General features: G+C 42.6%; 1 protein-coding gene across 1 annotated transcript in view; it reads left to right on the top strand.

The window, feature by feature from the left end:
* RALGAPA2 (Ral GTPase activating protein catalytic subunit alpha 2) overlaps positions 1 to 27,511 on the top strand; it is a 252,419-nt gene that overhangs the window by 98,688 nt on the left and 126,220 nt on the right. The window contains exons 17-23 of the mRNA XM_068986760.1: positions 1,891 to 2,019; positions 3,715 to 3,812; positions 9,076 to 9,166; positions 10,400 to 10,576; positions 22,014 to 22,207; positions 23,137 to 23,235; positions 23,467 to 23,622. Coding sequence (XP_068842861.1) covers positions 1,891 to 2,019; positions 3,715 to 3,812; positions 9,076 to 9,166; positions 10,400 to 10,576; positions 22,014 to 22,207; positions 23,137 to 23,235; positions 23,467 to 23,622 — 944 coding nt within the window. The remainder of the gene's footprint in view (positions 1 to 1,890; positions 2,020 to 3,714; positions 3,813 to 9,075; positions 9,167 to 10,399; positions 10,577 to 22,013; positions 22,208 to 23,136; positions 23,236 to 23,466; positions 23,623 to 27,511) is intronic.

The raw sequence follows: 27,511 nt of genomic DNA, 5'->3' as shown, positions 1-27,511 counted from the left end.
GAGGACACCTTGGCCGCATTTCAGGGGATGAATCGGGTGACACGTCCAGGGAGGACATTACAGGCTGAGTTTTGATCAGTCCCTTCTTAGAAGGACTGATTGTTGTTGTTGTTCAGTCGCTCAGTCACATCCAACTCTGCGACCCCATGGACTGCAGCACACCAGGCTTCCCTGTCCTTCACCATCTCCCAAAGTTTGCTCAAACTCATGTCCATTGAGTCACCATCTCATCCTCTGCTGCTCCTTTCTCCTCCTGCCCTCAATCTTTCCCAGCGTCAGGGTCTTTAACAGTGAGTCTTCTCTTCACATCAGGTGAAAGTATTGGAGTTTCAGCTTCAGCATCAGTCCTTCCAATGAACAGTCAGGGTTGATATCCGTTAGGATTGACTGGCTAGATCTCCTCGCTGTCCAAGAGACTCTGAAGAGTCTTCTCCAACACCACAGTTTAAAAGCATCAATTCTTCAGCACTCAGCCTTCTTTATGGTCCAACTCACATCTGTCCATGACTACTGGAAAACCATAGCTTTGACGAGATAGACCTTTGTTGGCAAAGTGATGTCTTTGCTGTCTGGGTTTGTCATAGTTTGTCAGAAGGACTGAAACTGTGACTAATGAAAATTTGGAGAAAATATGATCCTAGGGTTATGGATGTAGAGTTCCAAGGCTGCACAAGGGAGGGTGAAGTCTGGAGGGGAGGCAGCGGTGGGGTCACAGGCTAGACCACTTGGCAAGTCCTGCAGGAGGGGAGCCTGGGCAGCCTGGTGGGGGGTGGAGGTCAACCCAGGGGTGGGGGGAGCAGCAGCGTCAGGTGGGCTGGGCCTGCTCGAGACTGAAGAGCACAAGAACTCCTTGTCAAGCCTCTGGGGTGACATCAAGCAGCCCTTGTTCACTGTGAGGAGCATGAGCTTGAGTAGACAGTGATAGAGGCCTCAGATGTCCACGGGGGTGGTGGTACTGTCAGATCTTGGTTGTAGGGGGGCTTCCTGAGGCCACAGGGAGGAGGGCAGGGAGGAGGCTGATGAGGATAAAGCTGGAGGTCAGGGATGATGTCACCTTGGAGCCTCCATGCTACAGACAGGAGGTGGGGTGACCCTTCCAGTGCCTTGCGTTGTCTTAGGAGATTAAAATGAACCATGACATTTAGAAATGAGCTAGGAGGGACTTCTCTTCTCTAGGGGAGCATAGTTTATCTTGATCCTAGCTGGGATCACCCAGTGGTCAGTACTCAGCTGTGGCTTTCTATTTTATGATGTACATTTATTGATTCTCTAAAAATACCAGTGGATCATTTTTGTACCTGAGTGATAAATTCACGCTTGCATTTGGTAATATGTCATTAAATAATTGCAGTATTTTACACTGGACAGCTGTACATTTATCTGTTGAAAGAAATGATAAAGTTGAAATTCCCGCTTCCTTTCATCTTCCTTCCGGATGTGGTGTATGTGTGCGAGTGCACGTGCCTGTGTGTGTGTGTGTGTGTGTGTGTGTGTGTGTGTGTGTGTGATATTCTGCTCTCTCAAGTGGAAATGCCTTGTCCCTGCATCTCCTAGCTCCCCCTCCCCTGGGCATGCCTGTCCCTGAAGCTCCTATGACTTACAGTTGTCAACCATTCTGCTTGCGCTTTCTCTGTTGTTGTTGTTGTTTTTTTTTACTTCTTTACTTTGAATTTAAACACTTTATAGAACTTCGAAGGCAATGTACCCTTGGAGTGAAGTAGAACTAACAAGCGTAGAAAACGTTATAATGTGAAAGCCGCTAATCCTACTGCACAATTTTTGTGAGGAAAAAGTATCTAAAATGACATTTTTTTAGAGTCAGTGAAGTAGTGAAATTATTTTAAAACGTTTTGAAATCCATCCCCGTGTGTTCTGTGTTAACGCCCACAGAAGTGGAAGAATACCTGCAGCCAGAAAACGCACCTGCCGCCGAATCTGGGCCCCTGGGGCAGCAGCCGATGGTTCAGAGCGGCAGCAGCCCTGAGGTCACTGAGCCGCTGTGTCCTGAGCCCTCCCCAGGTATCAACATCTTACTCATGCGAGACCCGAGCTTCTGGCTGGGGAGAGGCTGCGTGTCGTGGGGCTTTCTACTTTAATCCTAGTTCTATTCATTTCAAGGGAATTTACTTTAGAGTTTGATTGCAAGGATGTGATTTCTTGAATCACATGAAATATTTTCACTGCTTATTTTAATCTAATTATCTGAATTGTGTGTGTGTGTGTGTGTGTCCTTTTTTCAAGTGTAGCATGTTTGAGGACTGAAAAGAAATCCAGAGTGGCTGGAGGAGGTGGGAGGCGGAGGATGTTCACCCCAGGTGAGGGACGGCAGCAGGTTAGGGCAGAGGCCAGGAGGAGAGGGGTCACGGGCTGAAGGATGAGAGGTGGATGGCCGACCAGACTTGTGAAGTTTATCAGCAGCATGCAGATCTGCCGAGGTTGAAAAATGATAACTTGTATTATTAGCATTATGGGCTTCCCTGGTGGCTAAGCGGTAAAGAATCTGCCTGCAATGCAGGAGACCCAGGTTCAATCCCTGGGTCGGGAAGATCCCTTGGAGGAGGAAATGGCGACCCACTCCAGTATTCTTGCCTGGGAAATCCCATGGACAGAGGAGCCTTGCGGGCTACAGTCCATAGGGTTGCAGAGTTGGACACGACTGAGCAACTGAGCATGCACGCACACCCACTGGCATTAATCCACACAGTTTCTCCAGCAGCTTTCAGCAGCAACCAGGGTGAAAGGTGGCGAGGCGGGTGGTTAGACCTATGAGCATTGACTAGTGTGTTTTACGGTGAAGATGCATGTCTAAGTGTGTCTGGTGACAGTGAACATACGTACTTAGTTTCATGAGTTAGGTAAACAATCAACTGAGCCATCCTGTAGGCCTCAGTATCAGGGTCATGCCATCCTCATCCAATGAGCAGGGTATAGCCCCTCTTAGAAATTCTCTCGAAAGAAAAATAATAAATACACAGTAAAAACAATTTGAGAAATGTGTTACCTGGAAGATTTTCTGTTCTCCAGAAGTCTGTGTAAGATTGTTATGATCTTTCTCCTTTAAATATTTGGTGGAATCCATCAGTTGCCTGGAGTTTTCTTGTTGGAAGATTTTAAAGTACTATTCAGATTTTTAAATCATTCTAAGACTTCATATTTTCCTTTTCTTGTTTTAATTTGCATAAGTTGTATGGGTTTTTTTTCCTAGGAATTTGTTCATTTATTTTTTAAAGAAGATTTATTGGCCCCAGACTACGCATAGAATCTGATCTTTTTAATTAACGGTGGCAGGCTCGGTGGCGATATCCCATTCTCTATTATGGACACTGGTTGTCGATTGCTTCTCTCACTAGCAATGCTGAGCCACCTCACGCTCCCTTCCCCATTCCCTTCCTCCCTTCCCCGGCCTGGCTGACTCAGGCAGCTCTGGTCTGAGACCCCTTCTCCAAGGCCCCCAGATGGTCCTTGTTGCTCTCCTTCCCCTCACTGTGTATAACATTAACACTCGACAGTGAAGTTCTCTGTTCGTCAGAGACCAGGTCTGTGGAGCAGTCGTGATCCATGGGCTGCTCATGTGCTGGGCCCTGCACTCTTGTTTTTACGTGTCTTAGAATATCTAAATTTAATCATTGCCTGTGTATAAAAATCTTTTCCCAGTGTTACCATCTGAAATCTTTCTGTTGTTGATTTCCCCCCTCCCCACCCCCAAATCTCTAGGCCAAAAGCTAGAAAATGCACAGAATGTGAGTTCTTCAGAGCCCAGACCTGCTCAGGAGACCAAAGGACATGAGAAGAAAGAGCATGAAGGAATAACAGTAAGATCTTTTCAGAATACCTCTATGGGTCATTAAAAATAAACATACAGATCACTGGCACAACACGCACATTTATTAGTGGCTGTGACACTATCTTTAAAAATTTTTTTTCCACTTAGATGTGTTTTAGGGCCAGGTGACCTTGAGACGTTTGAAAGACTTACTTTCTATGTAAAATTATAGTCACATTACAAAATAGAACGCAGTAAGCATGGAAACAAAATTTCACACCTGGTCTGTTTGTGCACTTTCTCTTTTTAAGGACATCCTTGCCTGTCAAGCAGATGCTCAGACTCCCTATTCCTGGTATCACTTTAGGTTGTAGCCTTCACCTGACCCAAGTTCACAGATAAATGAGATGTTGCAACAATCTGTTATGGTTTCTTTCTTTTTAAAAAAACGTAAAATGGCATTTATAGGTTTCTTAAAACACAAATAAAATGTTTAAAGAAGAAAATTAAAAAGTAGCCCTAACTCATTCATGCAGATAATTCCTATTTACTCATTTTTTTTTAAATGTAGTATCTATGAATAGAACACTCAGACATCCCAGAAAGATACAAAATACACACAGAAAGTCACTCTCTACTCTTCCCTGCCTGGAAGATATGAGTGTTCCTCCGTCTTCATTTTTTTTAATGGGCATATACCAGCTTTATACGTACATTCCATTTGTATGTATATTCTCTGTGTGTATTTCAACAATCAGATAAACACCCAGAGACTCACCACCAGTGCAGAAACCAGAGTATCTTCAGAGCTGTTGCTGTGCCTTGTGGGTGTCATCCTGGTCCCTCAGAGAACAGCTCTGTGTTAGCTCTGTGTTGATCGTGTCTTTGCTTTCCTTTGCAGTTTTGCTTGAAATGTATGTGCCTCTAAAACAATGCATCCTTTAGTTTCCCTCATTTTTAAACTTTATAAAGGTGGTATGATTACTTTGTTCACTCATTACCATGTATTTACATGGTGGCACGTTGCCCTAGTTCATTGCTTTCTCTGCTGTTTGATATTCCACCGTGAGTAGACCACAGTTCACTTTTCCACTCTCTTGTTGACGTTTAGCTTGTTCCACCCCCCCTTTTTCTAAATGAGAAATGAAGCTGTGCATATCCTTGTATGTGTTTCAAGATCTATGTGTAAGATTTTCTCAACAGTGTTGTCTTAGAGTGGAACTGATGTGTCCCGGAGAAAAAGGATACTCTTTTTTTACAAGAGAATGTGTCTTTCTCCAGAGTGGTTGTACCACTTCTGTTTTGGCCAGCAGTGTATACAAAGTTTCTGGTCATCCACATTCCTGCCAACACTTACTACTGTCAGATTTAAAATCTTGGGAGTCAAGTGGGTGAAAATGGGATCTCATTTTGTTTTGCATTTCTTAAGTTGCTGATAAAGTCTTTCCTTATGTTGGTTGGCCATATGTGTTTCATCTGTGGAGTGCCTACTGATGTCTTTTCCATTTTCCTGTTGATTTGTCTTTTTTATTTGTACCAATTCTTAATGTAGTCTGAATACGGATCCTATATTGGTTATGTTTCTGGTGAATTTCTTCTTCCAGTGTGTGGCTTATATTTTCACATTCTCTATGTTGTCTTTTGATGAACAGAAGCTCTTAATTTTGATATCCTTGATGATCATTTTTTGTTATTACATTTTATGAAAATTAAAAAAAAATTCATCTGTGTGTTTGCTTCTGGCTGTGCTGGATCTTTGTTGTCGTGTAGGCTTTCATCTAGTTATGGTGGGAGGTGGGGCCACTCCGTAATTGCAGTGCACAGGCTTCTCACTGCGGTGGCTTCTCTTGTTCCAGAGAACCGGTTCTAGGGCACATGGACTCAGTAATTGTGATCCATGGGCTTAGTGGCTCTGCAGCATGTTGGATCTTCCTGGTTCAGGGACCCAACCCATTTCTTCTGCATTAGCAGGCAGATTCTTCATGACTGAGCCACCAGGGAAGCCCTGAAAAATTTAAAATATCAACTTGAAAGGGATAAGAATATTTGCCTTATGTTTATAAGTGTTTCCGTTTTGTTCTATACATTTAAGTCTTTCATCTGCCTGGAGCTGTTGTTTATGGAATGGCATTAGGGATCCACTTTCATTTTTTTCCCTACATGGATAGCCACCTATCGTGGGTCCCCTATACTGAATTCATTTTCCTTTATTGCTCTGAAAATGCTGCCTTTCTGTCATAGATACTGCATCCCAGATGTGTGAGGCTTTGTTTTGGTGCTTCTTGAGTCACCTTGGTGACTTGTTGTGGTTGCTTTGTCTCTCTGCCTTAATTCTGTCGTTCCCCTATTTCCTCCTCACCCCCATCTAACGGAAGCTATTTTTTTCTACTATCTTCTGTCTTTTGCTGTTGCTGTTGAGAGGTCTTCCGTCCGTCCTGTTTGTTGTTCCTCACTGTCCTTCATCCTTGTCCTCCAGTTTCACTACAGTATATTTAGGCCCATTTTCTCTTGGTCGGTACAGTTTGCCCTATTTTGGATATGCTATATGTGTCAGGCATCTGTAAATAATTGTTCTTCCATCACTTCTGGAAAATTCTTGGTAATCCGTTTATCAAATATTGCCTGTTCTTTGTTCTCTTTCCCCTTTCCTTCTGGAGTTCTGGGTAGAAATATATTTAGACTTTATCATTCTGTGTTCTGTATCTCTTAAGCCCCCTTTCATATATTCCATTCTCCTTGGCTATGTGGGTGCGTTCTGGGTGATTGATCAGATCTGTCTTTCACTCAGTTCAATAATTCTCTTCTTATGCATATATAGTCTGCTGTTTAATGGTCCCATTGAGTTTTTTTGGTTCAACAATTTTGTGTTTTGCTTCTGAAAGTTCAGATGAATACTTTTCAAGTATATCTTGTAATCTCTCGTGATCTCTTATAGTTTTTTTTGTGATTCCCATCTTTTATTCCTTTAAACTAGTCACAGATTGCAGTTCTGAATACTCTATCTGATTATCTGAAATCCTTGAGGGGTGGGTGGGGAATCTAAATCTGATGTTTGTTGTTTCTAAGATTTGTGCTTGGTGGGTTTTTAATTTCCTTTGGTGTTTGGTAACTTTTGGTTATGAGTTCCTAGCTGCCTAATCTGAATCTGCAGAAAACGTGAATTTCTGATGTGATGAAGTTTCACAAAACAGGGAGTGCTACTTTAATTTGGGACTCTGGTTCCTTTTGCCACTGGCAGTGGTAATATTAGATTAATGCCCAAGGTAGCCCCATTTTACTGCCCTGATTTCTGTTTGCTTTGAGGGGGAGTAGGAAGAGGGGCTGGATCCCTTGAGGGTTTATTTTACTTTCTGTGAGCCCTAGATTTTTATGTAGATTCTATAGTTGGAGGGTATTTCATCTTCCAGAGAGTCAGAAGCAGAAGGGCCTATAATCTGCTTTTCAATTAAGGAGATTGCCTGTGTATATTCCATTATCATATTTGAAATATATGCTTCCCAGGTGGCTCAGTGGTAAAGAATCTGCCTACAGTGTACTAGACACAGATTCAGTTCCTGGGTCAGGAAGATCCCTAGAGAAGGGAATGGCAACCTTTTCCAGTATTCTCGCCTGGGAAATCCCATGGATAGAGGAGCCTGGTGGGCAACAGTCCATGGGGTTACAAAAGAGTCAGACACTACTGAGCGACTAAACAACATCAACAATATTAGATACATATCATCCTTCTTTAAAGCTGAGTAACATTTTTTTACATACTGTTAATCTTCTAAATATTTCATTCATGACCTACTTATGTGCTTTAGCTTAATGATTATTCTATCCTTTAATTTTACATCTTAGTCCCTCCTTTTCATGTGTTTGCTTATTTAGTGTTCATTCCTTTAGTTGGCTGATTGAATCCCGTGGTTTTTGTACACTCTAAGCTGGAGAGCCTTAAATATACTACCTTCATTTCTGGCTCTGTTCTCCATCTTGCCAGTCATGGATTTTTGTTGCACACTTATGATACATTCTCTTTAGATATTCAGCCCAAAGATGGATATTAAAATATCAGAAACGTTCTCAAATTCCTCCGTCCATTGTCCATCCATCTGCCTTTCCTCCCTACCTCCCTTCCTTCATCACCGTCTTTCTCATGGTCCCCCAGATTCATATCCTTTTGTAATTTAAGTTCCATTCCCACGGACAACACTTATAAAAGCTCTTGTCTGTCATTCTGCAGCATTTTTAGAATTTATCTTTTCTTCTCCTTTTCTGTCATCAAAAGCCTTATCTGCTCATTCCTGAATTACCATTATAGTTCCATAGCAACTTTCTTCTTAACTCTATTCCACAGATAGTAAGTCAACTTAACCATTTTGATTATGTTTTTAATCACAATCAGCTACTGTCTGGAACATACGGTTGCTCATTTTGTCAATACTGGGGTGAAATTCCTAAGCCTGTTGTTGGAGACCCCTTGGCAGGTGTGCCGCTTGTAGAAAGTGGTCACGTTTCCTTCTTACCGTTTTCCCTCTTCACCTGACTGCCCTGCATGGCCTGCTGTAATCGGCTTCTTTTCCTGCACGTAGAACTTGCTGATTTCTCAGTGCTTCCTGCCCTGAGCCCCTTCCTGCCTACTCTCTACCACCTCATGTCTGTAGCCTTGTTGAGCAGCTCTCCTGTCACTGTGAGCCGATCAAGGTAACACTTTCTTCTGCATACCTTTTCGAGAGCGTTGACTTGAATATTTTGCTAATGTACATTGTGATCATTTTGTGTAATTTGTGTACGTTTTGTCTTTCCACGCCGGTTATGTAAAATATAGGGGGTGCAGATTGCCTCCCAGTGTTCTAGTCCCATATTTAACCCAAGGTCCAATGCTGAGCAGTGCTCAGGGAAGCCTGCTGCACCTGTAACAAGGGAGGCATTGAATGGGTCTGGGTGGGGTTTATGCCTTCCCTGCCAACATGCTGGTGACTTATACCTCCTGGAGGATGATATCCATTATGCATGTGTACCCAAGCGGAGGTACAAATAGAACCTCAACATAAACGATTTCCATGTAACTTAGCATCTCACCTCCATAGACCATGTTAATTGGATGCCAACTGATAAACAGAAGCCTTAAGTTTCAGATCTTGGGTAATTTATAACTTGGTCACAGTAATTAGTGAACCCATATCCTTCCAATTCAGAACGTCATTCAGTTTTCTGTTACTATTCTTACTGTTAGTTTGTTTCTTTTTCTTTAGACATATGGACTAGAAACTTAAGTCTTGTAAAAATTAAAACTTTTCTGTAACCACCACAATCTTTCTTTCTGTCTGAAGATCTTAGTTCGAAGAAGCAGCAGCCCCATTGAACTGGATTTGAAAGATGACTCACAGCAGATGCAAGGAAAATATAGGGAGAGACAGAAGAGTAAGTACCAGGAGATGTGGTCTGTGTTCCTCCAGCTTCAACACGGATAGACTTTGTTTCCTTTTGACCTTCTAACGTGAATGATATCATCTGAAGACATGATGTTGCGATATGGGACATTTTTATTCCTGGAATCCCAGGATAGATGGGTGGTTAGTACCAGTCAAACATTAAACATTACCCAGTTACCTTCGAGAATTGTCTTTCCAGCCCTGGGTCTTTCTCCAGGTGAAAAGCACAACAAAGGCTGATGGCTGGTGAGGAGACAGGCCCAGAAGGAAGAATGGTCTTCCTTTTGGACATTCCCCCAGGTTCGGAACACGAAACTTCCGCAGTACCTTGACATCAGTGGTATAAGTATTTAAAATTTGACTGGGATGCTGAGATGTACCATTAGGTACTGTGATATGCAGCCCTAATACTCTGCTTCCCTGAGGTCCTCTGCTGTGCCCCCTCCTTCTTGGTCGTTCCTGGTGGAGGGCAGAACAGGAACTCTTAGGCTCCACCTTCTAGAGTCCCGGGACAGGCGAAGTGAGGAACCTCACAGGTGACTGGGGCAGCTGTCAGTTCTCTGCATGGGAATACCTGACAGTAGATTAGAAGCAGCAAGGCTGGGGGACTGTCAGCGGCTGACACAAAGGGCAGCCAGGAGGGCTGCAGGCAGAGAGGGTGGGCACCCCGAGCCTGTGTGCAGCAGACAGGGGACGTAAGGGGCAGGCCGACGGAGGCGGTTCTGTGTCAGACTGAATAGCCAGGTAGGATTTCATAGCCTTTGACAGCATCATTGTACCATGACATATCAGAACATTTCAGTGCTTAGAGGGGGAGAATCTCTATTGGTGGGACGCATCATCCCCGGTGATCCTCGGTGACTCACCTAGGTTCATGTCTAGACATAGATTCTTCAGCCTGGAAGCATGAACCTGCCTTTGTAGTGGGATCAATTCCCCTCCACCTCCTCCAGCCACCCCTGTTTCGTAGTTGAGTAAGTCAGGGTACACGGTGTGAGGATGTGCTCTTGTGGGTACCAGGGGAACTCAGTTAAGACCTGTGAAGAGTCGGGGCCCATAAAGAGAACTCACATCCACACCTGGAAGCTGTGTGTCGTTGACCAGGGGCCCCACGCAGGCCCCTGTCCCCAGGGGCAGCTGCTTAGGTCCTTGTGTGCCAGGACCATGGACGTGCTCATGCCCTGCCCTTGGCCATCTAGGACTGTGTCTTCCGTTATTCCAGGTGACAGTGTGAGCAGTGACCCCACTCTGGGCTGTAGCACCGAGGCAGAGCTGTCCCTGAGCCACTGGCAGACCTGCGAGGAAGACCCAGATCTGAGCCCGCCTGCAGATACTGTGACTGACACTGACGCCCGCCACTGGTTACAGCTCCGGCCCACGGATGCTTCGAACCTAACAGGTAACCGTGTCCTTGAGACAAGGCAGCAGCGTTCACAGGGTTTCCCAGGTGTGAGGACACTAGGGCATCCTTCAGCACAGTGATGATGGGGGCTGCCCCCTCCCACATGGGCATGCCCACCCCAGTCCCCCCACCCCCACTCCCTGGTCATAATCAGCGGCGGAGTCTCGGTGTGCTGCGTGCAAAGGGTTCTGAAACAGTGGAAGAACAGGGAGGAAGCCCATCGTGCCCACACCCACTGTCCAGCACGGGAGGAGGTGGGTGATATTTAGGCCAACGCTTTGCCATCCTGGGATGGCAGATTTGCTTTACTCTGGAAACAGAGAAACGTGATTTCTCCAACTTACATGTGCCACAAATCCAGGAGAAGTTAGAGAATTTGAATACTTACCTAGTACTGTTTTCTTTAACTTTGCTGTAGAATCTTTGATGCATGCAAGATAAGTTGTCACGCATGTTATCGACCAGTGAGCCTGCCCTGAGCATAAGAAGTAGAATAGCTGCCCCACCAGTGAGTCCCCCAATAGGGGGGCCCCCTTCTCAAGTCCTTCGCTTCTCTTGTCATCTCATGTGAATACTGTGACCCTGTCCACAGTAGTTTTTTTAAAATTAATTAATTTATTTTTTGCAATTATTTAAGTTTTCCTGGGGTTTTCTTTATAAAGTGTTAACCACAGTATCTGTCTCTTCAAACAACATATCATTTAATTTTGGTTTTAAACTTTTTAAAAATGTCGTCATATTCTGTTGTTTTTTTTTTTTGCAACATTTTTCCCTTGAGTATTTTCTAAGATTCATGAATAAGTTATAGAGCCAAACTTTCTGGGACTGCATCCAGGCTCTGCCAAGGAGTTGGTGGGTGGCTTTGAGCTGGTAAATCTTTCTGTCCTTCAGTTTCTCTTTACAGTAGAGTCGAGATAACTGCTGCTGCTGCTAAGTCGCTTCAGTCGTGTCTGACTCTGTGCGACCCCATAGACAGCAGCCCAACAGGCTCCTCAGTCCCTGGGATTCTCCAGGCAAGAAAGTGGAGATACTAATAGTCCCTATCATAGGGCTGTTGGCGGAATCAGTGAGTGAGCCTCTGAGTCAAGTGTATAGAGCAGATTTAGCTCTTCATATGTGTGCACACACATATGCACGCCCATGCGTACATACATATCATGTGACCCTGGGAAAGTGAAACTCTTTCACTTCAGGTTCAGTTCCCTGGCCTGTCACATGGAGGGCACCAAGAGAGGTTGGGTTTTTGTTTTGCTTGGTTTTGGTGAGAAATAGTCAGGAGAGGCCAGTGTTCTGAGGAGCTCAGTGTGGGAGGTGCCCACCATGGCCACATCCCTCCTGGCCCACCACGTTCCCAGGTCCATAGACATCCTTGATGAGAACCGCAACAGAAAACCACAAAGCACGTGTTGAGTAAAAAGTGGTATTAAACCACTAAAAATCACTTTAAAATTAGAAGTAAAGGCTAAACTCTTAACTTAGCTTTTTTTTTTTTTAACTAAGCAAACTGGTTTTCATAAATTACAGTATAAATTTTAACCAGTCTCTGTGTTTTGGGAAATTTCTAATAAAGTAGCATAAAACCTTCATAAATTTTACATAGAAAAATGGTGTTGGATAAAAATTTTTATCTATGAGATAGATAAAACCAAGAAGGATGATCTCAATGTGCATTTAATGTTTATCTTAATTAAGACTGGAAAAACAAACCAGTTAACTGTAAATGAACTACGCATTGCCTTATAATGCTGTATGTGCCGTCCTTAAGAGATCGTGGACATTTTTGGTCTAAATGTTCACCTCTGCCCATGGAAGAAGCCTTGTAAAGTCAATGAGAAAACACTTGGCAAAACCATTGTGCTTACTTTTATAACTTATTGGGTAGTAATTGGTGCTTCTCAAATTTGTGGTTCTTTCATTATAGAAATGATGAAAATCATTTTTATAATATATATAATGATACTTTCTATAATATATATAATACAAAATCATTATATATAGAAAATAAATGTAATAATTGTGAATAATAATATCATAAATTTACGAAGGATTTAACAGTTTACAAAGAACTTTGAGACATCCTCTTTGATTTTTATGGTAAGCAGGTCAGGTTATACAAATTCTGTTTGAGGAGTGGAGAAGCTGAGACCCAGAGAAATTGTGTCGTCTTACTGGAAAGTAGGTCCCAGTATTGGAACTGGCTTCCAGAGTGTTTTGACTCCATTTGCAGAGTTATGCCCACCCTTTTCTTCTACACTGTTGTTCAAATTACAACTGCCAACCCCATTCAAACTGTTTGAGAATTATTGATATACTTGTGGAATTAGTGGCTTCTTTGGGTCCAGTATTCAGATTATCCAAGGGGAATCATCATCATGGTACTGTTGAAGACTTTAGTGCATTTTTAGTAAGCTGAATTCGCCTAAACGAGGACTAGCTTTAATTACTTTTATTGAAAAGAGAGAAAATTGTGTGATTACCTCTTTTGTCTGCCTTCTGGAAGGCTTAGCTCTGATCCCATCTCAGAGTGTGCCTGGTACGCTCGGTCTAATACACTTGTGTGAGGTAATTTCATATGATGCTCTCTCTGCTGTGATTAACTCCTCCAGATACTCAGCTCTTCTTTGAAATCCTAATATCGAGAATCAGTACACTCAGTTCAATAGTTCATCTTGTCATCTGTGAAAAGGACAAACCGTAATATGATAAGGTTTATGGATTATCACCGTTCTGAATTTAACTTTCTGTTCTTAGGAGAAAAACTTCTTCGTAAATGGACAAAGTAAAACTCATGTTACCCTGATCTCTAGGACATGCAAAGCGAGCAGTCCAACAATTTGAATGTATCTCCATTTCTCACTGAATAAACCTACCAGTTATTAAATGCTTGGAATAATAAACTGCTTCTAAAATCTTAAATTCCTTTATCATTGGCCAGCTAGCAGTTTAGTTTTGTATTTGCTTTCTTATTTAAATCATTTCATGCTTTCTGGAAATGACAGTTAAATTTATAGTGGACTGCTTCAAAATGTGACTGGGATTTGTATGGCAAGATATGGAGACATGGAGGTGACTGTCATGAAGGAAGAAGTTTTTAGAAATAGGGGCACGGGGACTTCCCTGGTGGTCCAGGGTTTAAGAGTCTGCCTTGCAATGTAGGGGACACAGGTTCGATCCTTGACCTGGGATGATCCCACATGTTGCAGGGCAACTGAGTTTGTGTGCCACAACTACTGAGCCTGTGTTCTGCAACAGTGAGAAGCCGCTGCAATGAGAAGTCCTGTGTACCACAACTAGAGAGTAGCCCCCACTTTGGCTTAACTAGAAAAACTCCATTGTTCCCAATGAAGACCCAGTGCCGCTAAAAATAAATAAGAAATTTTTGAAAAAAGAAATATGGACACAGCATGCCCCATAGGAGGGCACATGGAGGGTGGGTCACCCAGGTTCGTGGGTAAGTAGGAAGAGAGAGGAAAACATGGGGAACATCCTTTATCGTCATTTGCGCAGGGAAGGGAAGGCAGGGTGGACTAAGCAGACTGGGGATCAGCTGGTTCACATCATTTCAGCCGAGTCTGAAGCACAGACACTGGCCCAGGCTGCCGGGTGCCAGACCCTGGAGTAATGAGGGCACCAGGGCATCCCCTTGTTGGTGAGAGCTAGACAGAGGAAGGTGGTCAGAATGCCTGGTTTGGGATTGTGAGGTTTACACGTGAACAACATACTCCCTGGTATGTTGTTTGCCATGGGAATGGCAGCCCCTCCTGGCCAGGGAGGCCCCAGATGCCAGAGTATCAAGAATACCAAAAATAAGAAAGTAGACTTGACTTACATGTAAGTCTTGTTCAGTTGAGCTTATGATTTTCAAGAAGGGGGTATTTATAACTCTGTAGAAAAGCTATGACAAACCTAGACAGCATATTAAAAAGCAGAGGTATTACTTTGCCGACAAAGGTCAGTATAATCAAAGCTATGGCTTTTCCAGTGGTCATGTACAGATATGAGAGTTGGCCCATAAAGAAGGCTGAGTGCCAAGGAATTGATGCTTTTGAACTGTGGTCTTGGAGAAGACTCTTTAGAGTCTCTTGGACAGCAAGGAGATTCAACCAGTCTATCCTAAAGGAAATCAGTCCTGAATATTCATTGGAAGAACTGATATTGAAGCTGAAGCTCCAATACTTTGGCCATCTGATGTGAAGAGCCAACTCATTGGAAAAGACCCTGATGCTGGGAAAGATTGAGGGCAGGAGGAGAAGGGGATGACAGAGGATGAGATGGTTGAATCGTATCACTGACTCAATGGACATGAGTCTGAACAAACTCCAGGACCTGGTGAAGCACAAGGAGTCCTGGCATGCTGCAGTCCGTGGGGTCACAGAGTCAGACACGACTGAATGACTGAACAACAATAGCTAAGTATTGATATTGCTGCTGGCCTCATCTCTTATTTAGCAAATAAGCTTATAGTCTAGAAATACTTCTTTTGATGCTATAAGAAATAAAAAGATTACTAAGCCATAGCCAGGACCAACTGAAGAACTTACTGAGAGGCCAGAAAAAATAAGACATTTGTCCTGATAAGGACAAATAATGGGATAAGTGTGATGAGACTTATTTAAAGAGAGTTTTAATCACAGAGATAGACATATGGACTAAAAGAATGGAATATAAAACATATACTGGATATATAAGGACATGGAGTCATCGTACATGAAAGAGGTAGCCTTCCAGATCTGGCAAGAGAAGGATGGGCTGCCCAGTCAAGCATGCAGAACATTTAGTCAGCGGGCAGAATAGGGGGCAGGATCCCTACCTCACACCCTGCCTGCAGCCGAGTTCCGATGGATAAATACTCAAATGTAAAAAGGAAAATTTAAAACCTTTTGAAAGAAAATATCTTCTAAAAATCTAAGACCTTGGGGGAGGGAAGACTTTCTTAAAATGAGATGAAAAAAACGACTAACCATAAGAAAGTGTTGTCATTAATTCAACTCCAGCGTAAATAAAAGTTTCTTTTCATTGTCAGAGAGACTTTTAAGAACTTAGAGTTAGCAGAACCTTGAAGGTTAAGGGCCAGCTTCCGTGCTGCTTCTTTTCCAGGTACCTATTAGATCGGTGATACTCCCTTTTTTTTTTAAACACTTTTGGCTGCTGTGGGTCTTCATTGCTGCTTTCAGGCATTCTCTAGTTGCAGCGAGTGAGGGCTGCTCTTCCTTGCAGCGTGCAGGTTTCTCATTGCAGTGGCTTCTCTTGTTCTGGAGCACAGGGTCTAGAGTGCAGTCTCAGTAGTTATGACCCACAGGCTTAGTTGTCCTTGGCATGTGGGATCCTCCCAGACCAGGAATTGAACCTGTGTCTCCTGCAATGGCACCCCACTCCAGTACTCTTTCCTGGAGAATCCCATGGGCGGAGGAGCCTGGTAGGCTGCAGTCCATGGGGTCGCTGAGTCAGACACAACTGAGCGACTTCACTTTCAGTTTTCACTTTCACCCATTGGAGAAGGTAATGGCAACCCACTCCAGTATTCTTGCCTGGAGAATCCCAGGGACGGGGGAGCCTGGCAGGCTGCCGTCTATGGGGTCGCACAGAGTCGGACACGACTGAAGCAATTTAGCAGCAGCAGCAGCAGCTCCTGCATTAGCAAGGGGATTCTCAACCACTGGAAGTCTAGTGCTACATCTTAAGATAAGATTCAGTTAGAAGTTTTCAACACTTCACTTTAGTGGAGGAAGGTCAGTGGTGTTGCCCCCCTTCAGGGATGGGATTGCCATTGGTGATTGGTTGTTCACAGCTGGTTTTTGGCTCCAGGACAGTGCATGACAGGAGAGGATCAGTCAGTAAGTACTTCAGTTAGGGGATGACTCAGCTTTCAGCTCTTGCCTGGAAAATCCCATGGATGGAAGAGCCTGGAAGGCCACAGTCCATGGGGTCACTAAGGCTCACACACGACTGAGTGACGTCACTTTCACTTTTCACTTTCATGCATTGGAGAAGGAAATGGCAACCCACTTCAGTGTCCTTGCCTGGAGAATCCCAGGGACCAGGGAGTCTGGTGGGCTGCCATCTATGGGGTCACACAGAGTCAGACACCATTGAAGTGACTTAGCAGCAGTAGCAGCAGCTTTCAGCTGCAGGCTCTTGTTTGATTTAGCTAAAAACAACACATTTTAACCTTTTTTTTTGATAGTAAAAAATATGTATGATTGAGTTTCAAAATCTCTGTTAGTATATTTATCCCAACCCTGCCTCTCAACGTTGTTACTGAAATCCTTTGACCACTTCTGCTTTGAATTATAGCTTCTGCTTTTAATTATCCCTGTTACCTGCCACCAAAACTGTTTTTGCAAGAATGGTTTGTCAGTGTCTGTCACTGCACACATTTTTGGAATCTCCATCAGGCTTTGATCTGTTTTGAAAATATCAAATGTTCTGAAGAAAAATCATGATGATAAGCACCATGAGATTGGTTGCTCACCTTGAGTGAAGTTGCTCAGTTGTGTCTGACTCTTTGCGACCCCGTGGACTGTAGCCCACCAGGCTCCTCCATCCATGGGATTCTCCAGGCAAGAATACTGGAGTGGGTTGCCATTTCCTTCTCCAGGGTATCTTCCTGACCCAGGGATTGAACCCAGGTCTCCCGCATTGCAGGCAGACACTACCTTGGAGATCTTTAAATGAATGTTACATGTCTGGGAAGCAGATGAGAAAGGCCACAGTGATGGTCAACAGAGTGCCAACCTGTTGTTTCTCCACTTTAAAGAAAATTATTTATTTATTTGGCTGTGCCAGGTCTTAGTTGTGGCATGCGGAATCTAGTTCCCTGACTAGGGATTGAACCTGGGCTCCCTGCATTGGGAGCCATTGGATCACCAGATAAGTCCCCTGTTTCTCCACTTTTTAATCATCAAAGTCTAGGCCTAATTTTCTGGTCCCAGAATTAAAGTGTTTCAATTGAGCTTTTGGCTTTGTGCCTTTTCAACTCGAATGGGAAAAGCACTTTCAAAGCACTGGCCATGCTTCATCTATACTCCACCAGACCTACGCAAAACCGCTGCCATGTGAAGCCGCCATTTGGTTGGCTGCCTCATTTTACCAATCACCAAGACTTATTTCATAACTAAAATCCTTTGTACATTTTCAAAGTTCTAAACTTCAGATTGCTCCTGTATGTGAGCATTGTGTATTGTGCCTGTACGTGTTTGGGGAAAGATGATATAATTTTGTTTACAAGACTTCCTACTTTAATTAAAAAATATTTAATGTCTCTGAAGCATTTTTAGTAAGAATGAAATAAAAAGGTGCTCTTAGGCTAGCATACTAGCTTGCTCATGAAAAAGAAAATGAACTGTTTGGTATTTTTAAGGTGAACGTGAAATTTTCAGAAATCTCTCAAATCCCGATTTTTAATTAAGCGCCGCTTCACTGAGGAACCATCTACATGTGAAATGTCAGCATCTGTTCCATTGCTTATGCCACAAGTGGAATCATTTTGGGCAAAAACATTTCAACTCATTAAAAAATTTTTTCATGGTAATGTTGAGCATGCAGCCATTTCAAATACCTCGAAAAGACTCCCTGTATTTTGATAATATGATGGAGGATGTTACCTAGAATTTTATCACTGAGGAATAAATTTTTGGTGGGGAAGGGAGATCTTTCCACAACAGAGAATGGATCGTCGGCAGGTTGCAGGGAGACGCAGGTGGTAAGGTACCTGACCTCTGTTTACTTGGAGCTATCGCTCAAGGGAAATCCCAGAATGACTGGAAGGCTGAAGGCTGATCTCCACCTCCGATGGCTGCGTTGTTGGGGTGATGCTTGGGGATGGAGCAAAAGTCTAAGTTGTCAAATCTCCTGACTCTTTTTTAACCCCTTATGGGGTTAAAGACTTATTGCATTCTTCATAAGAAAGCTACATGCCATGTGATGCTGCTTGTTCACTTGGGAGCTTAGGTTTATTTGTAAGGTTTGCTGAAGCTTCACCAGACCTTCTCAGACCAACAGATGATTGATACCGCACTCATTTGACAGACTAAACATCAGGAGGGTGAGCCAGAGGTTTTGTCAAAGTCAATCTGAGAGTCCAGAAGGTCCACAATTTGGCCTTTGCTGTCTATACAGGTGCAGTGTGTGGGATTCCAGCATGGATTATATGTGTCTCTTGTTCAGTTCAGTTCAGTTCAGTCGCTCAGTCGTGTCCGACACTTTGCAACCCCATGAACCGCAGCACGCCAGGCCTCCCTGTCCATCACCAACTCCCCGAGTCCACCCAAACCCATGTCCATCGAGTCGGTGATGCCATCCAACCATCTTATCCTCTGATGTCCCCTTCTCCTCCCACCCTCAATCTTTCCCAGCATCAGGGTCTTTTCAGATGAGTTAGCTCTTCACATCAGGTGGCCAAAGTACTGGAGTTTCAGCTTCAATATCAGTCCTTCCAAAGAACACCCAGGACTGATCTCCTTTAGGATGGACTGGTTGGATCTCCTTGTAGTCCAAGAGACTCTCAAGAGTCTTCTCCAACACCACAGTTCAAAAGCATCAATTCTTTGGCGCTCAGCTTTCTTCACAGTCCAACTCTCAACATCCATACATGACCACTGGAAAAACCATAGCCTTGACTAGACAGACCTTTGTTGGCAAAGTAATGTCTGCTTTTTAATATGCTGTCTAGGTTGGTCATAACTTTCCTTCCAAGGAGTAAGCATCTTTTAATTTCATGGCTGCAATCACCATCTGCAGTGATTTTGGAGCCCAGAAAAATAAAGTCAGCCACTGTTTCCACTGTTTCCCCATCTATTTGCCATGAAGCGATGGGACCAGATGCTATGATCTTAGCTTTTTGAATATTGAGCTTTAAGCCAGCTTTTTCACTGTCCTCTTTCACTTTCATCAAGAGGCTCTAGTTCTTCTTCACTTTCTGCCATAAGGGTGGTGTCATCTGCATATCTGAGGTTATTGATATTTCTCCCGGCAGTCTTGATTCCATCTTGTGCCTTTTCCAGCCCAGCGTTTCTCATAATGTACTCTGCATATAAGTTAAATAAGCAGGGTGACAATATACAGCCTTGACGTACTCCTTTTCCTATTTGGAACCAGTCTGTTGTTCCATGTCCAGTTCTAACTGTTGCTTCCTGACCTGCATATAGGTTTTTCAAGAGGCAGGTCAGATGGTCTGGTATTCCCATCTCTTTTAGAATTTTCCACAGTTTATTGTGATCCACACAGTCAAAGGCTTTGGCATAGTCAATAAAGCAGAAATAGATGTTTTTCTGGAACTCTCTTGCTTTTTCGATGATCCAGCGGATGTTGGCAATTTGATCTCGGATTCCTCTGCCTTTTCTAAAACCAGCTAGAACATCTGGAAGTTCACGGTTCACGTATTGCTGAAGCCTGGCTTGGAGAATTTTGAGCACTACTTTACTAGTGTGTGAGATGAGTGCAATTGTGTGGTAGTTTGAGCATTATTTGGCATTGCCTTTCTTAGAGATTAGAATGAAAACTGACCTTTTCCAGTCCTGTGGCCACTGCTGAGTTTTCCAAATTTGCTGGCATATTGAGTGCAACACTTCACAGCATCATCCTTCAGGATTTGAAATAGCTCAACTGGAATTCCATCACCTCCACTAGCTTTGTTCATAGTGATGCTTCCTAAGGCCCACTTGACTTCACATTCCCGGTTGTCTGAGTATATTTATGATACTGATGTGGGAAATACTGGTGTGTTTCGCTCTAAGAAGAAACAGTTCCTGGTTTGGGGAAGGCCTTTCCGTGACCCCCGTACCATCCTTATGAAATCTTCTGCTTCAGGCTCTTGTGCTCTTTGCGTAATAAACATAATAAGCTGTTAGCGGCTCTCTCGGGCACAGTGCAGGAAGCATCTAGAGCCGGCTGTGGATTTGCCTGTGCTCCTTGTCACACTCTTCTCCTGCTCCTGGCTGGCTCTGGTCCTTCCTCGCATCCGTAGACTGTGCTTCCCTTTCTGTGGTTGGACCTGAAAAACCCCAACAGCACATGCACCTGGAATGATCCTCCATGGTGGTGGATGTTTGTTAGTATCTTTTTTAAATCAGCTTCTATACATGTACTACAAAGCAATAGAAAAAGCAAAGAGCACTCTTTAAAACCATTAATAAAATAGGCAAATAGGCAAGATCGATCGAGGAAGAAATACTGGGAGTGGAAAAGGGAAGAAAGCAATAGAAACAACATAAAAATTAAAAACAATTCAATAGGTTAATTCTAATAGATTTATAAAAGTAGAGGACAATTCCTAGCTTTACTGAAGCTTCAAATAAAAGAGAAGCCATCTTTTCAACCTGTTGCAGATATGTTGAAGCTCTCCAGAGTCAAAAATTTTTTTCACACGAATGTTTCAATTATCAGAATTATTTTTGAATCTAAGATTATAAAGGGAACTGTAGGAAAACAAGCAAAGCTTTCCCATCACAGAATTCTATACCCAGCCAAGCTATGAATTTACCAGTCAGGGAACCAAGACTTTCAGACATATAAGGACACACTTTCTGAGGCATTTAGGAACATGCAGTCCACTTAAAGGAGAAGATGTATCACATACCATTTTGTGATTCTGGTCTTACAGATGAGAAGGGTAAATATGTGTTCACATAAAAGCCTGTACACATTTGTAGCTTTAGGTCTAATCAAACCAAAACCAGAAACTATCCAGTGTCCTTCATCAGGTGATTGGATAAACTATGACGCCTGTGGATATACAACCCCATGGATGAATCTCTCAAATAAATGCCTTATGCTAAGCGAAAGAAACCACATGGAAAGGTTACTTACTAAAGAACTCCATTTATCTGACATTCTGGAAAAGGCAATGCTGTAAGGATAGGAAATGCAGTGGTTGTCTGGAACAGAGGTTCGGGGAGGGAACCGACTGCATAGGGGCCCTGGTGGAATGAAGAGGAAGTTTCAAGTTAGTTATGGAGGTGGTGTATGTGACAGCTACATGATCATACACATTTCTTATAGCTCCTTGAATCCAAGAAGGATAAAACTTGTTATAAGCAAATTATACATCCCGCAAACCTGAGTTAACAGCGTCAGGCAGCACAGATGTCACTTCCGCCGCGAGGCAGTCCTGGCCACTTTTCCTCGTGACCCTGCTCCCTCCGCCTCCTGGTCTAGTTCTCCTTCCTCTCCACTGCTTATGAAGACCTTCTCAGGGTCTCTAGGAACTGTCTCATCATCTCTGGGTTGTCACTCTTTTAGATGGAAGAATCAGAGTCATCTGACATTTCCTCATCAGTCTCACTTCCCTGTCCTTCCAAGTTGTCAGCCATTTCACACCTCATCTCAATTGTTTTACTCTGAATTTGCATACATGTTCAAGCATAGGTCATTTGCATTAAAGATAAAAGTCTAACAATGAAATAAAAATTGCGTTAACACACATTTCACCTCACAGACAGCAGCGAATGCCTTGCTGATGACTGCAGTATAATTGCTGGGGGGACCCTCACTGGTTGGCATCCAGACTCAGCCGCTGTGTTGTGGCGAAGAATCTTGGGGATCCTTGGAGATGTGAATAATATCCAGTCACCCAAAATCCATGCCAGGGTGTTTGGCTATCTCTATGAACTCTGGTACAAGCTAGCAAAGGTATGTCCTGCTATTGTTACCTTTCATTCTAATATGGTAACATTGATTTGTGACTTAACCTAAAAACTGTGTTGCATGTAACTTTTGAACACATTCTGGACCAAGAGTTTAGATACTGAAACAAAGTACATTTGGTGATCAAAAAATAAAAAATACTTTTATAAATGGCAACCCACTCCAGTATTCTTGCCTGGAGAATCCCACAGACGGGGGAGCCTGGCAGGCTGCCGTCTATGGGGTCGCACAGAGTCAGACATGACTGAAGCAACTTAGCAGCAGCAGCAGCAGCAGAAGTTATTTAATGCATAAATAAACTATTACTATAGGATATCAAAGAATGGGATATTATACAATAGTTGTAGTTACTCTTTTTATAAAAGCACTACTGGTCTTATTGTACAGAATTTGAATGTAGAGAAATGCTAAGAAATTTAACCTCACTGTCCACATGGAAAGCCATTATTAGTATATAATCTTATTTCTGAGGATAATTTTTGTAAAAGTACAATCTGTTGTCCTTTGTTTGTAAAAGAATACATACAAGTTTCATCCTAGGGTTGGTTTTTGTTTACAATATACGTTTTCCCCCTTTTAGTACTTTTTTCTTTTTCCAAAAATGTGATTTGTGTTTATACAGTATAACTCATGAAACTATTCCTTATCACTTGAGGTTCAGGATGACCTCTGCAAGCATTAAGATTGAAGGAATAACAATGCCCTAGTTTTGCATTAGATCTAAAACCAGCACACAATTCAAAAAGAGAGTAGATCTCATGATAAAAGAAATATTTGTAAATGCTGTAGCTTTTCACTCAACTTACAGAAATTTAATTGACAGCAGCTGTTTGACCGTGGAGCACGATATTGATGTGTCATTGGGATAAACCGTGTATTATCTTGCCTAAAATTCTCCTTGTTTCGAATCATAGATACGGGATAACCTGGCAATAAGCCTGGATAACCAGTCTTCTCCATCTCCTCCTGCCTTGATCCCACCGCTCAGAATGTTTGCATCATGGCTGTTTAAGGCAAGTGAATATGTGTTTATTCCTTTATTGTAATTTCCCCTTCCTTTCTGAAATTGAGTTTAAAAAATGTAATTGCCCAAGACTGCATGTTTTGAAGACAGGCTGGGTCTTACTCAAGCCAGCGCTTCCCACATCTCCATAAACAACTTTGTGGACAACTGAGAAGTAAATGAAAGGACAAAAGGCATCTGCATCTGGGGTTGATTAAATCTCTGAACGTCTCCTTGGCAGGCGACGACGCTGCCTGACGATTATAAGGAAGGCAAACTGCAAGCCTATAAGCTGATCTGCTCCATGATGACCCGGCGCCAGGATGTCCTGCCCAACTCAGACTTCCTGGTGCATTTTTACCTCGTCATGCACCTGGGACTGACCAGCGAGGACCAGGTATCTGTGACGCCTCCATTGTACGTGTCGTGTTTTTGCAGGTGACTTTGGGGTTTATCATAGTACCCCTGAAGGTTGAAATTCTCCATAGTTCGAGTCTTTCACATGCAGCAGCACCAGTGGCCTTTCAGGAATGAGTCCAACGTGTCTCATCCAGGCTGCTGCTTCTCCCCACTGACTCTGTATTTCACCAACCGAATTTGAATTTTACTCTGTGGCCTGTCCAGTTCTGTGCGATCTAATCTCTTGCCTGTTGTCAGCCTCAGAAATACTCATCTCACTCATCTTTTTGCTGGGGTTCTACGTTAGATATTGTTATGAAGAAAATGACTTTGGTCATTTAAAAATGTTTGAAAGCTACTGTTTTAGGAGTTAGGATATTCTCGAGAATGACCTCACCTTAAATTATGGTTTCTGACATCTCTTGAAAGGGAATTAATTTCTCTTAAAGAAATGTGATTGGTGGTTAAGTTGAAACAGAAGGGCCAAAAGAGCCACCAGTCACCAGCCTGTAGCCTCTGGCCTTCCTTCTTTTAGAAGCCCCCTGCTTGTGGGCGGAGGACAGGGAAGGGGGTGGGACCACTGACTCTCGACTTACTATCTGAATATCAAGCCAGCAGGTGACATGGTTGATTTGTGAAGCTTGAGATTGTCCTGGACTTTCCTTGGAGGATGGGTTTAGAAATGTGACAGTGCTAAGACAGAGTAGGACACTGGGCCTGGAGATTAATGAGGAAGTAATTAAACAAATTAGTTTTTTTTTTTTTTTTAATGGCAAGAACTAAGATGGTAGCATTGGAGGGGGCAAAAAGGAAAGGGAAGAGTTTAAGAAATGTGAAGGCATTTAATTTTAGCACCAGGTCCTCTTGACTGATAGCTTGGCTGGGCTTCCCTGATGGCTCAGTTGGTAAAGAATCTGCCTGCAGTGCAGGAGACCCCGGTTCAAGTCCTGGGTCAGGAAGATCTACTGGAGAAGGGATAGGCTACCCACTCCAGTATTTTGGCCTAGAGAATTCCATAGTCCATGGGGTTGCAAACAGTCAGACATGACTGAGTGACTTTTATTTCACTTCCTCTTGACTGATTATAGGTTTGGGAATGTTTCAGAATTTACCCTTTAAATTGATAATACTTATCAGTGAACTAGAGTCATTTGTGAACTACCTTGTAGCCATCCTTTCTGTCTTTATTTGATGCTTTGAATATATGATGCAGACACACAAACCTTTTGATTCAGGTAAGAGGTCATTCTCCAAATTTGCCAGCCTTGCCTTGGGCCCTGTTTAAAACCCTTGTGAAATATTCCCTGCTAAACTCTTCGAGCTTTAGTCATTAAGCTTCTCCCCCAAAGTAATAGCCTCACTGTCCTACTGTGTTGTCTCTGTCATATTCACTACGTTTCCAGCAGCGTGCAGTGGACATCTATGGAGCAGGTTGGACTGAGATGAGTGTAGAAATAGGGATGTTTAAGTAGACTTGTTTGTACTCCTTGCTCAGATATGTTGCAGCCATCATTGCGGGTGAAAGCATGTTTTATAGAATGATGCAACTCAGGGCATGTGGAAGATTAAGGGTAAAAATAGGAAAGAAAATTAACTCACAGATATTAATGAGATCCCTCAGTTACAGAACCAAGAGAGGAAGGTGCAGTTAACAACCCTGTACCTTTAAAGCTGTATTTTGCTAAGCTTTGCAGGAAAAACATCTACTTGGAAATGATAATTAGCTGTACAATCTCTGTAGAATCCTTTGTAGAATTTAATACAAATAAATTTGAAGTCAGCTGTAAATACTTAGTATTTCTAGAATGAGTTTTCCAGAAAGTCGTGTAAATAGGTGTGTTTAGAATCCTTTCTATTTTAAAGCATGTTGGAGTAAAAATGAAACAGTAAAATGAGATGAGGTCTGTATATTATAACATTTGAGAACCCCTAGCATTATTTCAAAATTGGGATTTTTCAGAGTAGAAAAAAGTTTTCAAAGTTTTTATGTAAAATTTTAACACTTTAATGTATGCTTATTTTTGGTTAGGTTTGATCTTTTGTAGTTCATTTTAAAATACATAAATCTTAAATGCTGGCCCACTGCTAGTAGTAATCCCACCATCCAGACTTCTAAGAGAGAACAGGGATATCGTAAATCTCTATTTTATAATCAGCCTTTTGTTTCCACCGTTAGAAGCTCATGTTTTTATGTTTCATAGAATTGACTATTTTGCTGTAACCTTAACAATTATTGGTATATGTTTGAGAAGTGATGACTGTCTGCCAAACAGAATTACTCTAAATAAACTTTATTCCTTTGCCAGAAGTAAATTATGCAGAAGGCTTTCTAATGAAAGACTTTTCTCATTTAAGTAAGAAATGTCTCCGGTAATTAGTTTAACTTTTGGTCCACATGTCTAAATAGGTCATGGTGGTTGCTCCAGAACTTCTGTGACTTCTGGAAACACATGCTATATTAATTATAAAAAGCAAAGAAAGCATGTACTATAAAGAATACAGTTAAATTCAATTTCTTAATTGACTAACTGTGCACCTGTGACTTGGACTTTCTGTCTTGAAAGAGTTTTCAAAGTGCTGTGCTTTTATGTAGCCTGGCACTGGAAAGCTTCTTTCTTGCAGAGAGAACCTTGTAAGAAAATATTCCTTAGTTTTTAATGAAATAAGTACTAGCTAATCATTTTTAGATTTTTAACAGGTTAGTTTTGTCTTCCAAATAAAATCCAAGGTCAATTTCTTCCTCTCACCTCTGGGTGGCACTCTTGTCTGCACGATGGTGGTTCACCCGCCAAACAGAGCCTTGGAAGTTCCTGGGAGACCCAGTTGCCTGGGGAGCTTGGTGCTATGGTCTGGCCCAAGTTACAGATGCTTTCCCATATCGGAGAGTAGCAAAACCATGTCAGTAGTGACTTAGAAAGTGTGCAATTATAAATAAGATCTAAAATGTTAAAAAATCTTTTTTTTCAAACATAAGAGCACTTACAGAAATGGTAGATTTCTTTTTGTTAAAAAAAATTGTAAAATATCTCTCTGATGATGTTCTATGTTACAGCCATATAAAGTAGCAGTTTCATCTAATATAATAGCAAATTAGTTACATAAATAAATATAGTCATTTCTGTATTCAAAAAAAGTAATCAGAGTACATATACCAAACAGCCAGAATTCAAAATGTAGCACATTCCAAACCAACTGCTTTTAATATTGTTTGGACCAGTTACTCAACAGTTTTGTCAATAAAACCAAGACCTTATTGAATGACATGTCCCACAGTCAGATGTGTGTAGAGGGAATTTATGGTTTATTGGTGTGATGGAGAAAATGCTTTGAAATAGCTTTATTTTTCCTTGACTATGAATTTTTAAGGAAAAAAATGGATCCTGTTGCTGATTTAGAAAGTAATTAAGATGGTAAAGACTTTCGAAAATAACTATACATTATGAGTAAGAGTCAGGAAGGCTCTGGGACTGCCTGGACTGGTTGTGCAGGGGGTCTTCTCGCTGGCTTCCCTCCGGCCTGCTGCTCTGTGTCTGGGCTGGGGGAGGCGGAGGGTCGCCATCTCTGCACCACTGACTGCAGTACCAGACCCAGGGCTGGGAACTCGTGATGTTGTCCATCGATTCTTCTCTGCAGTTCAGTTAGACAAATATCATGACCCGCTGTATAAATAGCTAAGGCTCAAAAGATATTGAGGGCATTTGCCCAATGCCACACATAAGAAGGGCTGTGAGAGCTCTCGGGAAGCCTGGTTTATTCAGCAGGGTCTGTCTCTCCTGTGGATTCAACGCCACACATGCTGGGCAAACAAACAGGCCTCGACCGCGTCCCTCCTCCTGTCTTGTCTCACCTGGGCTTTGTCCTCAGTCCTGCCGCCACTCAGAGTCCTC

The sequence above is a fragment of the Capricornis sumatraensis genome, chromosome 15, assembly GCF_032405125.1.
Source record: "Capricornis sumatraensis isolate serow.1 chromosome 15, serow.2, whole genome shotgun sequence".
Taxonomy (NCBI): domain Eukaryota; kingdom Metazoa; phylum Chordata; class Mammalia; order Artiodactyla; family Bovidae; genus Capricornis; species Capricornis sumatraensis.
This window is presented reverse-complemented; position numbering and strand designations above follow the sequence as displayed.